The 12,797-nt window shown below is 33.7% G+C and overlaps 2 protein-coding genes and 1 long non-coding RNA gene across 3 annotated transcripts; 1 reads left to right on the top strand and 2 right to left on the bottom strand.

The window, feature by feature from the left end:
- Window positions 1-858: 858 nt before the first annotated feature.
- On the bottom strand, window positions 859-1,939 carry LOC127150841 (protein CASP-like). The gene is made up of 4 exons (XM_051089531.1): window positions 1,931-1,939; window positions 1,704-1,832; window positions 1,374-1,493; window positions 859-1,017 (listed from the first exon to the last, which is right to left on the bottom strand). Exons 1-4 carry the CDS (start codon window positions 1,937-1,939, stop codon window positions 859-861), a joined length of 417 nt encoding a protein of 138 aa, XP_050945488.1.
- Window positions 1,940-2,097: 158 nt separating this feature from the next.
- Window positions 2,098-3,108, bottom strand: LOC127150948 (uncharacterized). Its single transcript, XR_007823587.1, has 3 exons — window positions 3,006-3,108; window positions 2,710-2,888; window positions 2,098-2,252 (listed from the first exon to the last, which is right to left on the bottom strand). It is a non-coding gene; the product is annotated as an uncharacterized LOC127150948 (long non-coding RNA).
- A 6,648-nt stretch (window positions 3,109-9,756) lies between these two features.
- On the top strand, window positions 9,757-11,244 carry LOC103503427 (exopolygalacturonase-like). Its single transcript, XM_008467611.2, has 4 exons — window positions 9,757-9,834; window positions 9,917-10,216; window positions 10,368-10,886; window positions 10,987-11,244. The coding sequence occupies exons 1-4, from the start codon at window positions 9,757-9,759 to the stop codon at window positions 11,242-11,244; spliced, it is 1,155 nt and encodes a 384-aa protein (XP_008465833.2).
- Window positions 11,245-12,797: the final 1,553 nt, after the last annotated feature.

Below are 12,797 nucleotides of genomic sequence, written 5' to 3'. Positions count from 1 at the left end.
TCGGTTGAACTCTAATGTCGGTTTAAAACCGACATTAAAGCCTAGTTTTTGGATTCACTTTTACAAATTTATTTTATTTAATTGTTACATTATTGTCCTATAGACCGACATTGGGTCAATGTAGATAAATATGTTTTTCACATGCCAACAAATCAATGAAATTCATATTATGTTAGAAACTATAATATTTGTCTTGTACATACACAAAATAAAATCTTAATATTATGTTTATATATTCTATGATAGTACATGAAAAAAGATTCTAATACAAGAATTAAATAATTAAAAATCCTAAAATGCCTTCTCAATCTTCAATTTTCAACGGTCGCTTGGCCATCTCTGCACAATCGCTTAGCTTTCAACTCGATATGACTTCAATTATCTACAAACAATATCCAAATAGACATTAATTCAATCCAATGCATTAATCTCGAGCTTTTTCCTTCCCTATTACGGTACAAAATCATTCAAAAAAACAAACTACCTAGAGCTCAAGTAACTCAATCATGCCCCCAAATTGCCACTCAATCATGCCCCCAAATTGCCACTAAGAAACCCAACAGAAAACAACATCCAGACTAGGAATTGGCAGAATAATAAGCCAAATTTGTTGACTACGAGTAAGCCAAACTTGGATACCCAACATCCTGTTTTTCAAATTTCATTTTTGCTTTAAAATAAAAACCAAAGCATGTTGATAATTGGTTCTGGTTTCTAATTCTTTATTTTTTATTAGAAAAAGGAAATGGGAAACAGAAACGATCACCCAGATTGCTAAAAAGATCATTTTGTTGTCTCCCAAAAGTCAAATTCATTATTGCAACTTCTAAATAAAAGTAAATAAGACCAAAAGTTACATTATGGTCGAAATAACAAACCACTTGTTAGAGCTTTAGCTTTGGACAACCACAAGAGGATGAAGATTGACAGAAAGAATACCTCAGAAAGCTCACCCCTTGCCTCAGAAAGATCCCATTCATCAAATAAACTGCCCTTTTGGTCCTTGGAGTTGTAACCCTGCTTTCAAAGAAACAGCACTTAAAAGTTAGCAATCATAACTCTGAAGGATTATCAAATTTCAAAATAACACTAATGAGCGCAAGCGCTATTTAAACTAAATGTCAAGTCAACAGTATATATGTAAATAACCCTTTAAACAAGAGCCTAACTTGCATTTATTTTGGAAAAATCAAATTCAACTTTCTTGACCCAAATAAAGAACACCCTCTTTCGGGAGAAGAAAAAAGAATTTAAAACAGAAAACCCCTGGTCACCCAATGCTTCCACATATACACATCATTTTGAAAACCAGGATATACCAGAAGAAGTTAAATGAACCATAGAAGGAATCTCTGCCAGCCAAAGATCGAAACCTTTAAAATGTCTTCTTCCAACTTCTGAATCAACTTCTGTTGTTCAACAACCTTTTCTGTGAGTTCAGCTATCTTGCTTTCAGCTGTATCCAGCAAAGATGATTTTTCTGAAAGTTTAACCTAAAAATGACATAAGAATCGCACTAAATGATATGAGAAAAATAATTTCCTTCCAGCTATTAATGAACTAAAAACTACATCACCATCTTTCAAGTATGGTCCTGCCAACAAATTGAAACGCCATTTATCCATTATCCATTATCCACATTGATTTGAGCATGTAAGAAGAGATAGCAGAATTGTAAATAGCCATTAAGCATAGCATTGTACCTTAAACTGTGTAAGTTCATGTTCCATTTTTCGGTTCTTATCAAGAAGAAGAGACTCCATTTTGCTCATCTCTTCCCCACTTGTGGCAACTTCCCAATCTTCAGCCTCAATTGAGTTATAACCTACAGCCTGAGCATGCAAGTAAAGTTATTTACATATGAAGGAATGCGTTATTCATGTACCATGCAAAGAAAATTATTCAGAGGAAGACTTTGGTTGCATCTAACCTGAACCATTTCAGATGGCTGAAAAAATATAAAATCCATAATCTAAATTGATGTGAGGCATTATGGAGAATCTTCAATTCTACGGTATGGGCGTATCATTTAGTTATATGGAAAAATGCCAATGTACTATTATATTGACATCATTCATCATAGCATACAAAGATATTACAACCTGTTGCTCCAATTGCCGATTGCGCTCTTCAAGTCTTCTAATAGTGGCCTGCTGATTTTTTAAATGAGTTGCTTCTGTTCTAAACTCTTCAAGCTCAACTTTCATTTTCCTGTTCTCAGATTCTAATTCAGACAACTTCAAATCTTGTTCCTGCAAAGAGAACATTATGCAGTAAAATCATTACAAGATGACAAATAGCATAAAACAACTGCACCAGGTTTTGATACAAATAGATATGTTTCTTCATTTCCATTTCCCCCATTGAGTGGAGAGGAGGGAATTCAGACTTCACATATCATTCTTGAGTTCAGTATATCTATGTATATATCAGAGAATACGAAACATGGAGAAACTTTTCTCAAATATTCCGCCTTATTGACCTTAGTACTAACATTTTTTCCTTTTTTCTTTTATAATAATATAGTTTGTACTCTACCGAAAGTCATAACCAAATCTGAAGGTTCACATCTGAGTGAACAACAATAATATTCTTAAAGAGGTTTCATACTATTAAGTAGATCTAAAGTAGAATGGGAAAATTGTTAACAAGTTCAAGTCATTGATGCTGCTCAAATGCAACACTCATACAAAAGCCTTTGGCACTTACACCAATTGAAGCAAGAGCAGGGTAAGGATCTGGAGCCTCATAAAGTTTCTGATAGATGTTAAGAAAAGCATTTTCTCCAAACTTTGCCCTCTTCGTGAGATTGTCAACTTCTTCTTGGTAACTTTTAAGTAGAGAACTAAACAAGTTCAATTTTTCCTCTGGTTGAGCCTTCTTGAAATCTATCAGAATGCAGAGACCAATACTTTAAAAAATCACATTAGCAAATATATTTCCAGACAAACACATGAAAAATAAAAGAATCCAGAAGGTGACATGACCATATAGAAAAACATTACCTCTTGTACTTTCAGCAAGCTTCCGGCGATTTTTCTGGCTATTTTCTTGGTTTTCAGCTACCCTTCAAAAACCCTTCAAAAACAAAAGAAGAATTCTAGCACAGACGCAAAAGAAGAATTCTAGCATAAATTAGACATTCATGGCACATCTTACCAGCCAACCGCTACCCCAGCTGATGATGGATGCAGGCACTGGAGTCGCACTGCCATATCTTGATGCTGCGAAAAATGTTTCGGTACTCTGAAATATCTTATTATTAGAAGTAAGATGACTAGGAAGTAAATAGCTCATGGAAAAGAAGATAGATATAAAATATTCCGATACTCTGAAATATCTTATCATCATTGGCTGCCATCTTCCTCCGTTTCAGTCGGAAGGAGGAAGCAGAAGGCTGAGCTCCACCATCCACGGCGGAGGAACAACAAAGGCAGGTCTGAAAAAACTCATAAGAAGAAGAATGAATCGTACTACGAACATCGAACATGAGAAGATCGTCCATGGAGGAAGAAGTACTCCAACTAGGGTCCTCATGAAACATCGCTTCACACCGATCCTCCTCGCCGATGTAAGGGGGATATTCAATTTTCTTAAGTATATTGTAGATCTGGCTCGCCGATGTAGTAAAGTGCAAAAAACATCATATATCTGCAACAGCTAATTAACTCTTCTGCAACAGATCTGGCCACAACCCAACCAGATCGGAGCTTGTGAGATAAACGCAGACGGCGACGGTGGTGGCGAGGGCTGGACATGAACATGGTTGAAGAAAAGGACTCCCGACAGTGGTGGCAAGCATAAGAGTGTTTGAAGAACGTGAGGAGTGACGAAGGTGGTGGCGGGCACGGGCTGGGCACGAGGGACGATGGTGGTGGTGATGGCAGCGACTGTTCAGAGAAGAAAGGGAAGATTGTTAGATGAGAATGAGGAGTGAAGAAGAAATTGGAAGGATGAAATCGTGTGGGTGATTGAGAAAGAGTAAAGTAAGAGAGAGAAAGTCATTTTTTTATAAAATAAAAAATTAAAAAAATTAAAATTAAAAAGGAGCTTTAATATCGCTTTTCAAAACAAGGATGTTTAATGTCGGTTTTAAACCGACATTAAAGCTCCAGCTTTAATGTCGGCTTAAAACCGACATTAAACATCCGCCTTTTCAAAAACGACATTAAAGCTCTTTTTTCATTTTTTCCAACCGACATTAAAGACCAGATTTGTTCTAGTGGTTTATGATTTCATTTGAAACATATCTAACTTTAACTAATCTAATGTGTTATGTTTGTAATGTGTAGCAATTGTTTGTGCTTGATTTCAATGATCAAGCAATGAATAGGTTTGTTGAGCATCAGATGCTCATGACCTTTAAAGAGTTTCGGGCCGACTATCACAGACATTTCAAAACTACTGCGACCCAGAGGAGGCTCGTGCCAATCCACCAAACACATTGATTGGATGTCATGAGGATTGACACTTCCTTTTCGACCACTATATCAGCCGTGCATTCCAGGTATTTGTCATGATTAATTATGATAACAAGTTTTAATATGTATAAGAAATAAACAATATAATTGTTTTAATGCAGGAGCAATCATGGACGAACAAGGCTGCTAGACAGAGGTAACCTTACAATCATAGTAACGGGTCCAAGTCGTTTCTATAACGACAGTACGAGCTCACTGAGAGAAAAGGGGAGTCGGTCGACCTTGTGGAGTTATTCCAGGAAACACACGTTCGAGCTCAGACATTCGTGTCGTAGACCGTCGAGGATGCGCATGTAAGTTGTGTCCTTATTAATTATCCTCTTTCATTATATATTTTTGCGCGTTACCTAACATAGTTTTTAAATTTTTCGTAGAATCAAATGTTGAAACTCCAATCCCTGCCTACCCCAGAGGGTAGTCAACCACTTTCTGAGGATGAGATATGCGATCAGGTGTTGGGTAGACGACCAGGTTACTCAAAAGGCCTTGGTTGGGGACCCAAGCCGAAGGCCCGCAGGACGACGAGTGCGAGCAGTTCGTCGACATCTTTTTCGTAGTCCACACAAAAAGAGATTGAATTACAAGCTAAACTTAAGAAGCTTTGGAACGGATTGAAGTGCAAGATAGAAATCACCAAGCGTTAGCTTCACAAGTGGAAACAATGAAAAAGATGATAGAAGAATTAACTCGTGCACAACAGACTCCTTAACTCTACGATACGTATATATGTCTCCATTATTCTTAAGTTTTTGCAATGATAGTATACAGTAAACATATGGATATATGTACTAAACTTAGTTACTTTTATATTATTTTAGGACCGAAGGTGTAGAATGACGCATACGTACCTCGTTGGGAGACTTTTTGTTATGTTTGCATTTTCTTGTATTATGAGAACTACATTTTTTGTATTAAACTTACTAATATTTTGTGAACTTATTCGTATTATTAATTTTAAATCTTTTTTTAATTTATGTTTGTATATTTCTTAATTTCTTAATTTATATTCAATTTGTTTTAATTTAATCCAAAACATTGGAAAAAATATTTGAGCAATCTGAACGTCGATGTGAATGTTTGAGAAAAATATTTTAGGGGAAAAAATAGAAATTAAATATTAAAAAATATAAAAAGGAATTCTCGAGGCATTCCTGACGCCGCGAGGTGTGTCGACATAAGGTCCGTCGGGAAAAAGGCATTCCTGATGCCACTGTTGCCGACGCATGTGACGGCATCGGGAATGCCTCTCCCGACTTGGTTCTCCCGTCGTTTGTCCCAATGCCGTGAAATACGTCGGCATATCCTTTCCCGACGTCATTTTCATTTTCGTCGATGTTTTTGAGCGTCGGGAGTTCTCCCGTCTCTTGTAGTGTCTCTTACTAGGTATATTTTCTCACTCTTTTCTATGCCAAATGTTTCAAGCAAAGATAGAGAAAATGGAAAGCTAGTGAGCGACAAGAAGAAGGACCCACGACCAACCATACGGGGACTACACGTTTTGCTTTGGCTATTTCTTTTAGAAAGTTAAAATAATTAAATCAATAACGATCCCAACTTGGTTATGAAAAATTCGAGTCGTTACACGTAGTTTGAAGGAATAATTTGAACGGTTCAAATTAAGATTAGGGAAATGTATATTAACTATATACGTTATGGTTAATATAAATTATAGTGTACATCAATATATAGCCAATTGTAAATATGTTTTATAATTAAAAGTGTATATTGTGAGAACTTATATAATTGAGTTTAATTCATATATTTACATTAACATAAATAGGATTTAGATTAAAATTACAGATACACAATTAGTATGAATGAGATTAATATTAATACTACAGAGATTACAAGGAAAATGTATAGTAGGATATGATTCAAATGATAAAATATAAATATTAGATATTAAATTTAAGAAATTTCTACCCTTACAGGGAAGAGGGAGAGTATGAAGTTATTTTCCTTATACGTTTAATAACAGAGAGAGAGTCTTTTTGTAATTGAGTAGAGTCTGTAATTGGCGGGTTAACTCTCAATAAGACGGATAGAACTATCCCACGAATTTCTGAGGAATTCTTTTACTCTGAAAAAATTCTTCTCCTCCAAAAATTCTCTTTCTTTTCCAATTCCTATTCTTTCAAAGAGAAGACTCCCACAACAAAGAGAAGACTCCCACGACAAAGAAAAGACTCCCACAAACTGGTTCTTGTTAAGAAAATAGTGGGTACAACCCCTTGGAGGCGTCACTCTACGTGGTTGGAGAAGTTTTGGTTTTAATGTTTGACACACAGAAGACTTGAAAAAGAATTTGAAGACGGTCTTCAAAGGTGTATCAATTCTAATTCAAACTTTAATGATATGCTTAACCCTAGAATTTACACAACATGAGATGTTCTCTAACTTTTTATTTTGTGTTTTGAATCTCTCAAAATTAAAGGACAAAAGCAATAAAACGTTTTTTGATAAGCACCTAAAATATGCGGATTTGGTCTTCGATTTAGGATTAATTATTTTATTAGATTGATATATTTGCTGGTGTGTTTTAGGGTATTTTTAGAAAATTGAGTGTTTGAAGCATCAATGATCAAACCAAGTCAAAACCAATTGAAAAGTAGAGAGAAAGGAGGAAAACCCTATATTCCGGCCAGACGCATTTTCCTAAAACGTTATTATTTGTGGAAAGCAGTAAGCATCGCGACGCTACGATAGAGCACCATAGAGCTAGCTAGGCAAGCACTGTGGTGCAGGTGTTGCAACGCTGCAACAATTTTCTACACTCGGACTGAAGAGCACTGGGTAGGGTGTCGCAACGCCAGCTTTCCTAATTTACAAAATTATTATTTTTAGAAAGATTATGTAGCTCAGGTTTGTCTTCTTTCTATATTCGTGACCTCTTCAACAATCAAGGTATGAAGTTTACCCTAATTCTCAAGCCTAAAAGAGTGTGTCTTTGCCCTTAAAATTAAAGTTGGAGAGTTTGAAGATTACACTTTGGTAGCCGTTCGAGATCCTGAGACATTGTTTGAAGTGGTGAGATTGACAAAAGCTATTAAAGACGGAGCATACAAGAGTATCTTCTCTAGTTTTCACTTATATAGCTTCAACTTTATGAATTCAATTTTGTAACAAAATATTTTGTGGTTAAACTAGTTAGTTTTAAGGTGTTGGTTGAACTACTCATGGATTTGATTGACTTTTTATTTTAACTCGTGGATATCGTTGAATGGTATGATTTTCAATGTTATTAATTATGCATTATTCTTATTGATAGGCTTCAATACTTGTTAGATTAAATATTTATTTTAATTTAAATAATTAGGAGAATAGTAAAAATTGTTGATGACTACTCTTGATGTCATGTTTTATAATTTGATCTCAAGATGGTAGTTTTCATTTATGTTGCATGAGAAAAATATTGTTTTTAAAAAAGAATAACCTTGACTCTCGTTTCGAGACTTAAGCATAATGTTTATACAAGAATCCATGAATTACTAAGACATAACCTAATTAATGAAGTTTGTAAGGATACCAACACCACCCCCATATAGTGCATTTTTTACTCTACAAATTAAAACATTGTTGTTTCAATTTTTTTGTTTGCATAAATCACTAGTGTTTGGTTCCTTAATAAAATCAAAAACGATTCCAAAATAGCTAAATACACTTGTTTAATTTGGTCTCTGAGGACGATATACTCTACCTCTTAAGTCGTTTTAAATCTATTCTTTCAATTGACCATGTGTGCTTGCACAATTTTATGCACCACTTTTGTTGTAGGATTTGATCTCCTTATCTGTCACACATCCATTTATTAATTTTTCTTGGGATCAATTTCAATTTGGAAAATCATGAAATGAAAGCATTGTTATATTTGAGTACAAATAATACTATAACCTATTTAAAAATAGAAATTTTTTTATAAATATTTACGGTCCGTGTAACAAAATGAAAAAGTTCTTAAAGTTTGTCAATTTTTTTAAAATATTCTAAATATGTCCTTCTCTTTTATCGTCTTTCTTCTCCTCTTCCTATTAGATTTTTTTTCTTTCCATCGTTTTTCTTCTATTCCTTTTTTTTTTCAAATTGTTATTTGGTTCAAGATCTATGTTTATAAAAGATCTTGAAAAAAAACATCGTTTAAATTTGGCTAGAATCTTAAAAAAATAGTTTAGATTTGGATAGCCAAATCTAAATACAAAAAAATAAACGTAGCCAAATCTAAACCATGGTGTAGTCAGGAATCTTGAAAAGGACTACCAAAATCTAAACGATCAAATTTTAGATCTGGCTATCCAAATCTAAATGATCAAGAGAATCTTGAACAAAAAAATCGTTTAGATCTGGCTATCCAAATCTAAATGATCAAATCCAAATCTAAATGATCAAGAGAATCTTGAACAAAAAAATCGTTTAGATCTGGCTATCCAAATCTAAATGATCAAATCTAAACGATCGTGTATCAAACAATAGTTAAATCTAAACGATGTATTAAATATATTAGGTGCGTTGTTGACGGCGTAGTTGACGGAACATTTTTTGTATTTTTCATTATGGACCTGTAAACTTTTTTCGTTTTCGAAATTTCTATAGAATATAAATATTTTGCTGATTTATTATACTTTTTAAAACATCCCTCGAAAATTTGTATTCAAATAGAATGAAAAATTTCGAATAAATTATTGTTAGCGAACATATTAACTTATCATAAATTTATTTATTTGTTTAGTTTTAGTATAACGAATGCGGAGCAAGGGATTGAAGCTTCAATAACCTCCTCTTAGAACGTGAACTCACTTTAGTGGTTAATTAAAAGTTCCATTTTGTTATTTCAACTTATAGTCCCTTACAAGTCTTGCATTATTTGTTCTTCATGCTTAAATTTAGCTATTGATTTTGTTTAGTTTGTTGTTAAGAAGTCTGTTTTTTCTCCAACAAAAAGTTAAGAAAAATATTTGTTTAATTAAATGAGTTAGAGGAGAATCATACTTGTTTTTAGCTTAAACACGAGTGTTTTGTTATGGATTTTTTATAACACAATTATAGTTATAACTAATGGTGCAAAAGAGCTAATAATATAAAACTTTTGGTAGTGCCAATTTTCTCTCCTTCTATATATTAGTTTTAAACATAGAAAGGTTTCAAACATTTGTCTACACGTTTTTTTTTTTTTTTTTTTTTTTTTTTTTTTTTAACAAAGAGTACAAGGCGGAAGAAGAAGACGAACGTGGTACTCATGTCGAACTTCCTGGTTCTATTTTCTGTATCATTATTTGTATACATGGGGAAAGGACAATCTAATGATGCCGATTTTGATGTGACCAAATTCGGGGCTATGCCTAATACTGATATATTTCAGGTAAAAATGTTCAAATAATATAATATGTATACTGGAGACGTATAATATAATCAACCAAAATTAACTTTTTGTTTATAAATAGGCCCTAACAAATGCATGGAAGGCAGCTTGTGGATCCACAAGTCAAAGTCAAGTACTTATTCCAGAAGAAACCTACAAATTAAGTAAAATTGAACTGACAGGTCCTTGCAAAAATCGTATCCAAATTCAACTCCAAGGAATATTGCAGGCTCCTGCAGATCTTGCTGAAGACAATTGGATTAGTTTTAAATATATCGATCAATTTACCTTGACAGGTAAAGGAGTTTTTGATGGACAAGGAAAAGTAGCTTGGGGGAAAAATGATTGCGCCATAAACCCAAAGTGCGCCAAATTTGCCATAGTAAGAACAATATAATAATTTAGTTAATGTTTTGGTAACTTTTATCTATTTTCATTTTAGAACTTTAAATATCATGCTACACATCTTATATTACATTTTCCCAACTTAAGAAATATACATAAGCTCATTACATTTGTTTCAAAAAATGTAGAATGTGAGGTTTGACTTCATCAAAAATGCCATCGTGAGTGACATAACCTCCAAAGATAGTAAAAGCTTTCATTTTAATGTATTGGGTTGTAAGAACCTTACCTTCCAAAATGTGAACATAAATGCACCAGAAAATAGTCCCAATACAGATGGAATTCACATTGGTCGTTCGATTGGTATTAATGTTATAAATACAAATATTGGTACCGGAGATGATTGTATCTCACTTGGAGATGGTAGTCAGCAAGTAGCAATAACTAACGTAACATGCGGACCTGGACATGGTATAAGTGTAGGAAGTTTAGGGAGGTATGTTGGTGAAGCACCCGTTCAAGGAATCAGAGCTAAGAATTGTACGTTGATAAATACAACTAATGGTGTTAGAATCAAAACACGACCATCTTCTCCTAGTCTTGGAGTTGCTTCTGATATCCATTTCGAAGATATAATAATGGTCAATGTCATTAATCCAATGGTCATTGATCAAGAGTATTGCCCCTCGAACCAATGTGATAAAAAGGTATTGAAATTGCTATTCTTCTTCATCTTTTTATTTTGTATTAATAATGTATTTGGAAGGGTTTTAAACCTAGAAAATGATGTTTGTCTGTTTTTTTCAGAATCCATCAAAAGTTAAGATTAGCAATGTTAGCTTTACGAATATCAGAGGTACTGCAGCGAACGCGCTTGCTGTCAGTTTTGTTTGTAGTTCGCAATTTCCATGTGAAGATATAAAGGTAACAGACATTAACCTCACTTATAACGGAAGTGGTGACCCTATTTCATCTACGTGTAAATATGTGAAGCCCATAGTTTCAGGAATACAAAATCCTCAAATTTGTTCTTCCCTTGTTTCGAGTCCTTCCATACCTGCTTAACGTATTTCCATGTGGATATAAGTCTTAGGTGCTGATCAAAATTTGTAAGGATAACTATTAATGTACGAATTCTCTGCACCTAAATCTAGTATTTAATTTGTAGCCAGTGTCATATATATATAAATATATGTAATGTTTTGTTTGTTTAAGTTTTGCAAAAAGTTGGACTTGTTGAGAGTTTGAAAGATATAGCTTTATTCATGTGTTAAGTACAGCTACCCTATTCCCACAGCTAATGGTACGTTTTAGCTACACAGGAGGTAGTTCAATCCTGGTGTTCATTCAATCCTTGAATGCCTAACTTTGTTAGCACAACATCACTTTTTTTTATCGTTAATGCTCAAAACTGATCAATGGCACCTTTCTATCATTGATATATAGGAAGAGAAGCTTATATCGAAATGAATATAGATTCAGACTTTTTTGTATGCAAGTTAGATCATCGATCGCGACAGTTCTGTCGAAGTAATTACCAGGATATAAACGATTGACGAGGAAGATGATGAACGAAAAAGTCTGAGTAAGTTCCTTCACTTTTTTATAACTCCTTCATTTTGATGACATTTTTGTAATTACGAGTTATTGGAGTGTCTGTAAATGTTCGTTTATACTTATATAAACGATCATTGAAACTAAACGAACATTGAAACTTCTCTACATGATCATGTATATTTAAACTTGTTCGTCATCTTTTACTGTTTATTACCTTATCGTTTATATAATGTACAGAATTGTGTATGATTATCGTTTATATTTTCAAACGTTATCAGACGTACATATGAGATAATCGTTAAAGATAATTTACCTGATCGTTAAAAATAATCGTTAAAGTATTTTCTTTATCGTTTAGCGTTTATTTTTTATCGTTTATGTATTTGGTAATTTACAAGATTGTGTATCAATTGTATATAAACACGATATCATCTAATAACTGTTTATTAACATTAGTCGGGCGTGCGTAGACGATTAATCGCGCGTTTATTGAGATATTTTTGGTATTTCGCATTGTGGGCCTATAGGCTTTTTCTGTTTCTGAAATTGTTCTATAGAGCGTAAATAATTTGTCGCTTTGTTATATTTTTAAAAAACACCTAAAATTAATACAACACCCAACTAACTATAGACATTTATGCATCAGTAGCTTAGAGCTCATAAACAAAGGAACTTGACAAAAGAGTGGAAAGGAGAAGTTCTCTTTCCATAACTAAGTCACTCTTCACGTTGTGATCACATTTCGCAAGGCAACACTTTCGTACCATTATTCATCCATTCTTATTTACTGATTTTACCAATTTCCAACCCGAGTTAATATCTATTCACACACTTTGTCACCTAAGGTTATACTGATTGCATTGATTTGGATGAGTTAAAATTTCCAAAAATTCTTGCGCAGACAGACATTCTGCCAGTTCAAAAAACAGAGGAGGATAACTCTCCTCCCCACTCCCTTGCTAATTTAATTAACTAGAAACACAAGAATTTATGTGAAGAACTCCTAACTCGGAGAAAAACCATGAGCAACAAAAAACTCCATTATGTCAAAATTTACTACA

This window comes from Cucumis melo, chromosome 9, assembly GCF_025177605.1.
Source record: "Cucumis melo cultivar AY chromosome 9, USDA_Cmelo_AY_1.0, whole genome shotgun sequence".
Taxonomy (NCBI): Eukaryota; Viridiplantae; Streptophyta; class Magnoliopsida; order Cucurbitales; family Cucurbitaceae; genus Cucumis; species Cucumis melo.
Note: the sequence above shows the minus strand (reverse complement) of the source record. Positions and strands in the feature narration are given on the sequence as shown.

Bases quoted from the DNA above. Each gene is read 5' to 3' on its own strand.
- LOC127150841 (XM_051089531.1), bottom strand. The intron at 1,494-1,703 runs GTACAATGCTAT...TGTCATTTTTAG, and splicing joins ATGAACTTACACAGTTTAAG to GTTAAACTTTCAGAAAAATC. The intron at 1,018-1,373 runs GTTTCGATCTTT...CTTTGAAAGCAG, and splicing joins TGGAAGAAGACATTTTAAAG to GGTTACAACTCCAAGGACCA.
- LOC103503427 (XM_008467611.2), top strand. From the start codon at position 9,757: ATGGGGAAAGGACAATCTAATGATGCCGATTTTGATGTGACCAAATTC. The intron at 10,217-10,367 runs GTAAGAACAATA...CAAAAAATGTAG, and splicing joins AGTGCGCCAAATTTGCCATA to AATGTGAGGTTTGACTTCAT. The intron at 10,887-10,986 runs GTATTGAAATTG...TGTTTTTTTCAG, and splicing joins CGAACCAATGTGATAAAAAG to AATCCATCAAAAGTTAAGAT.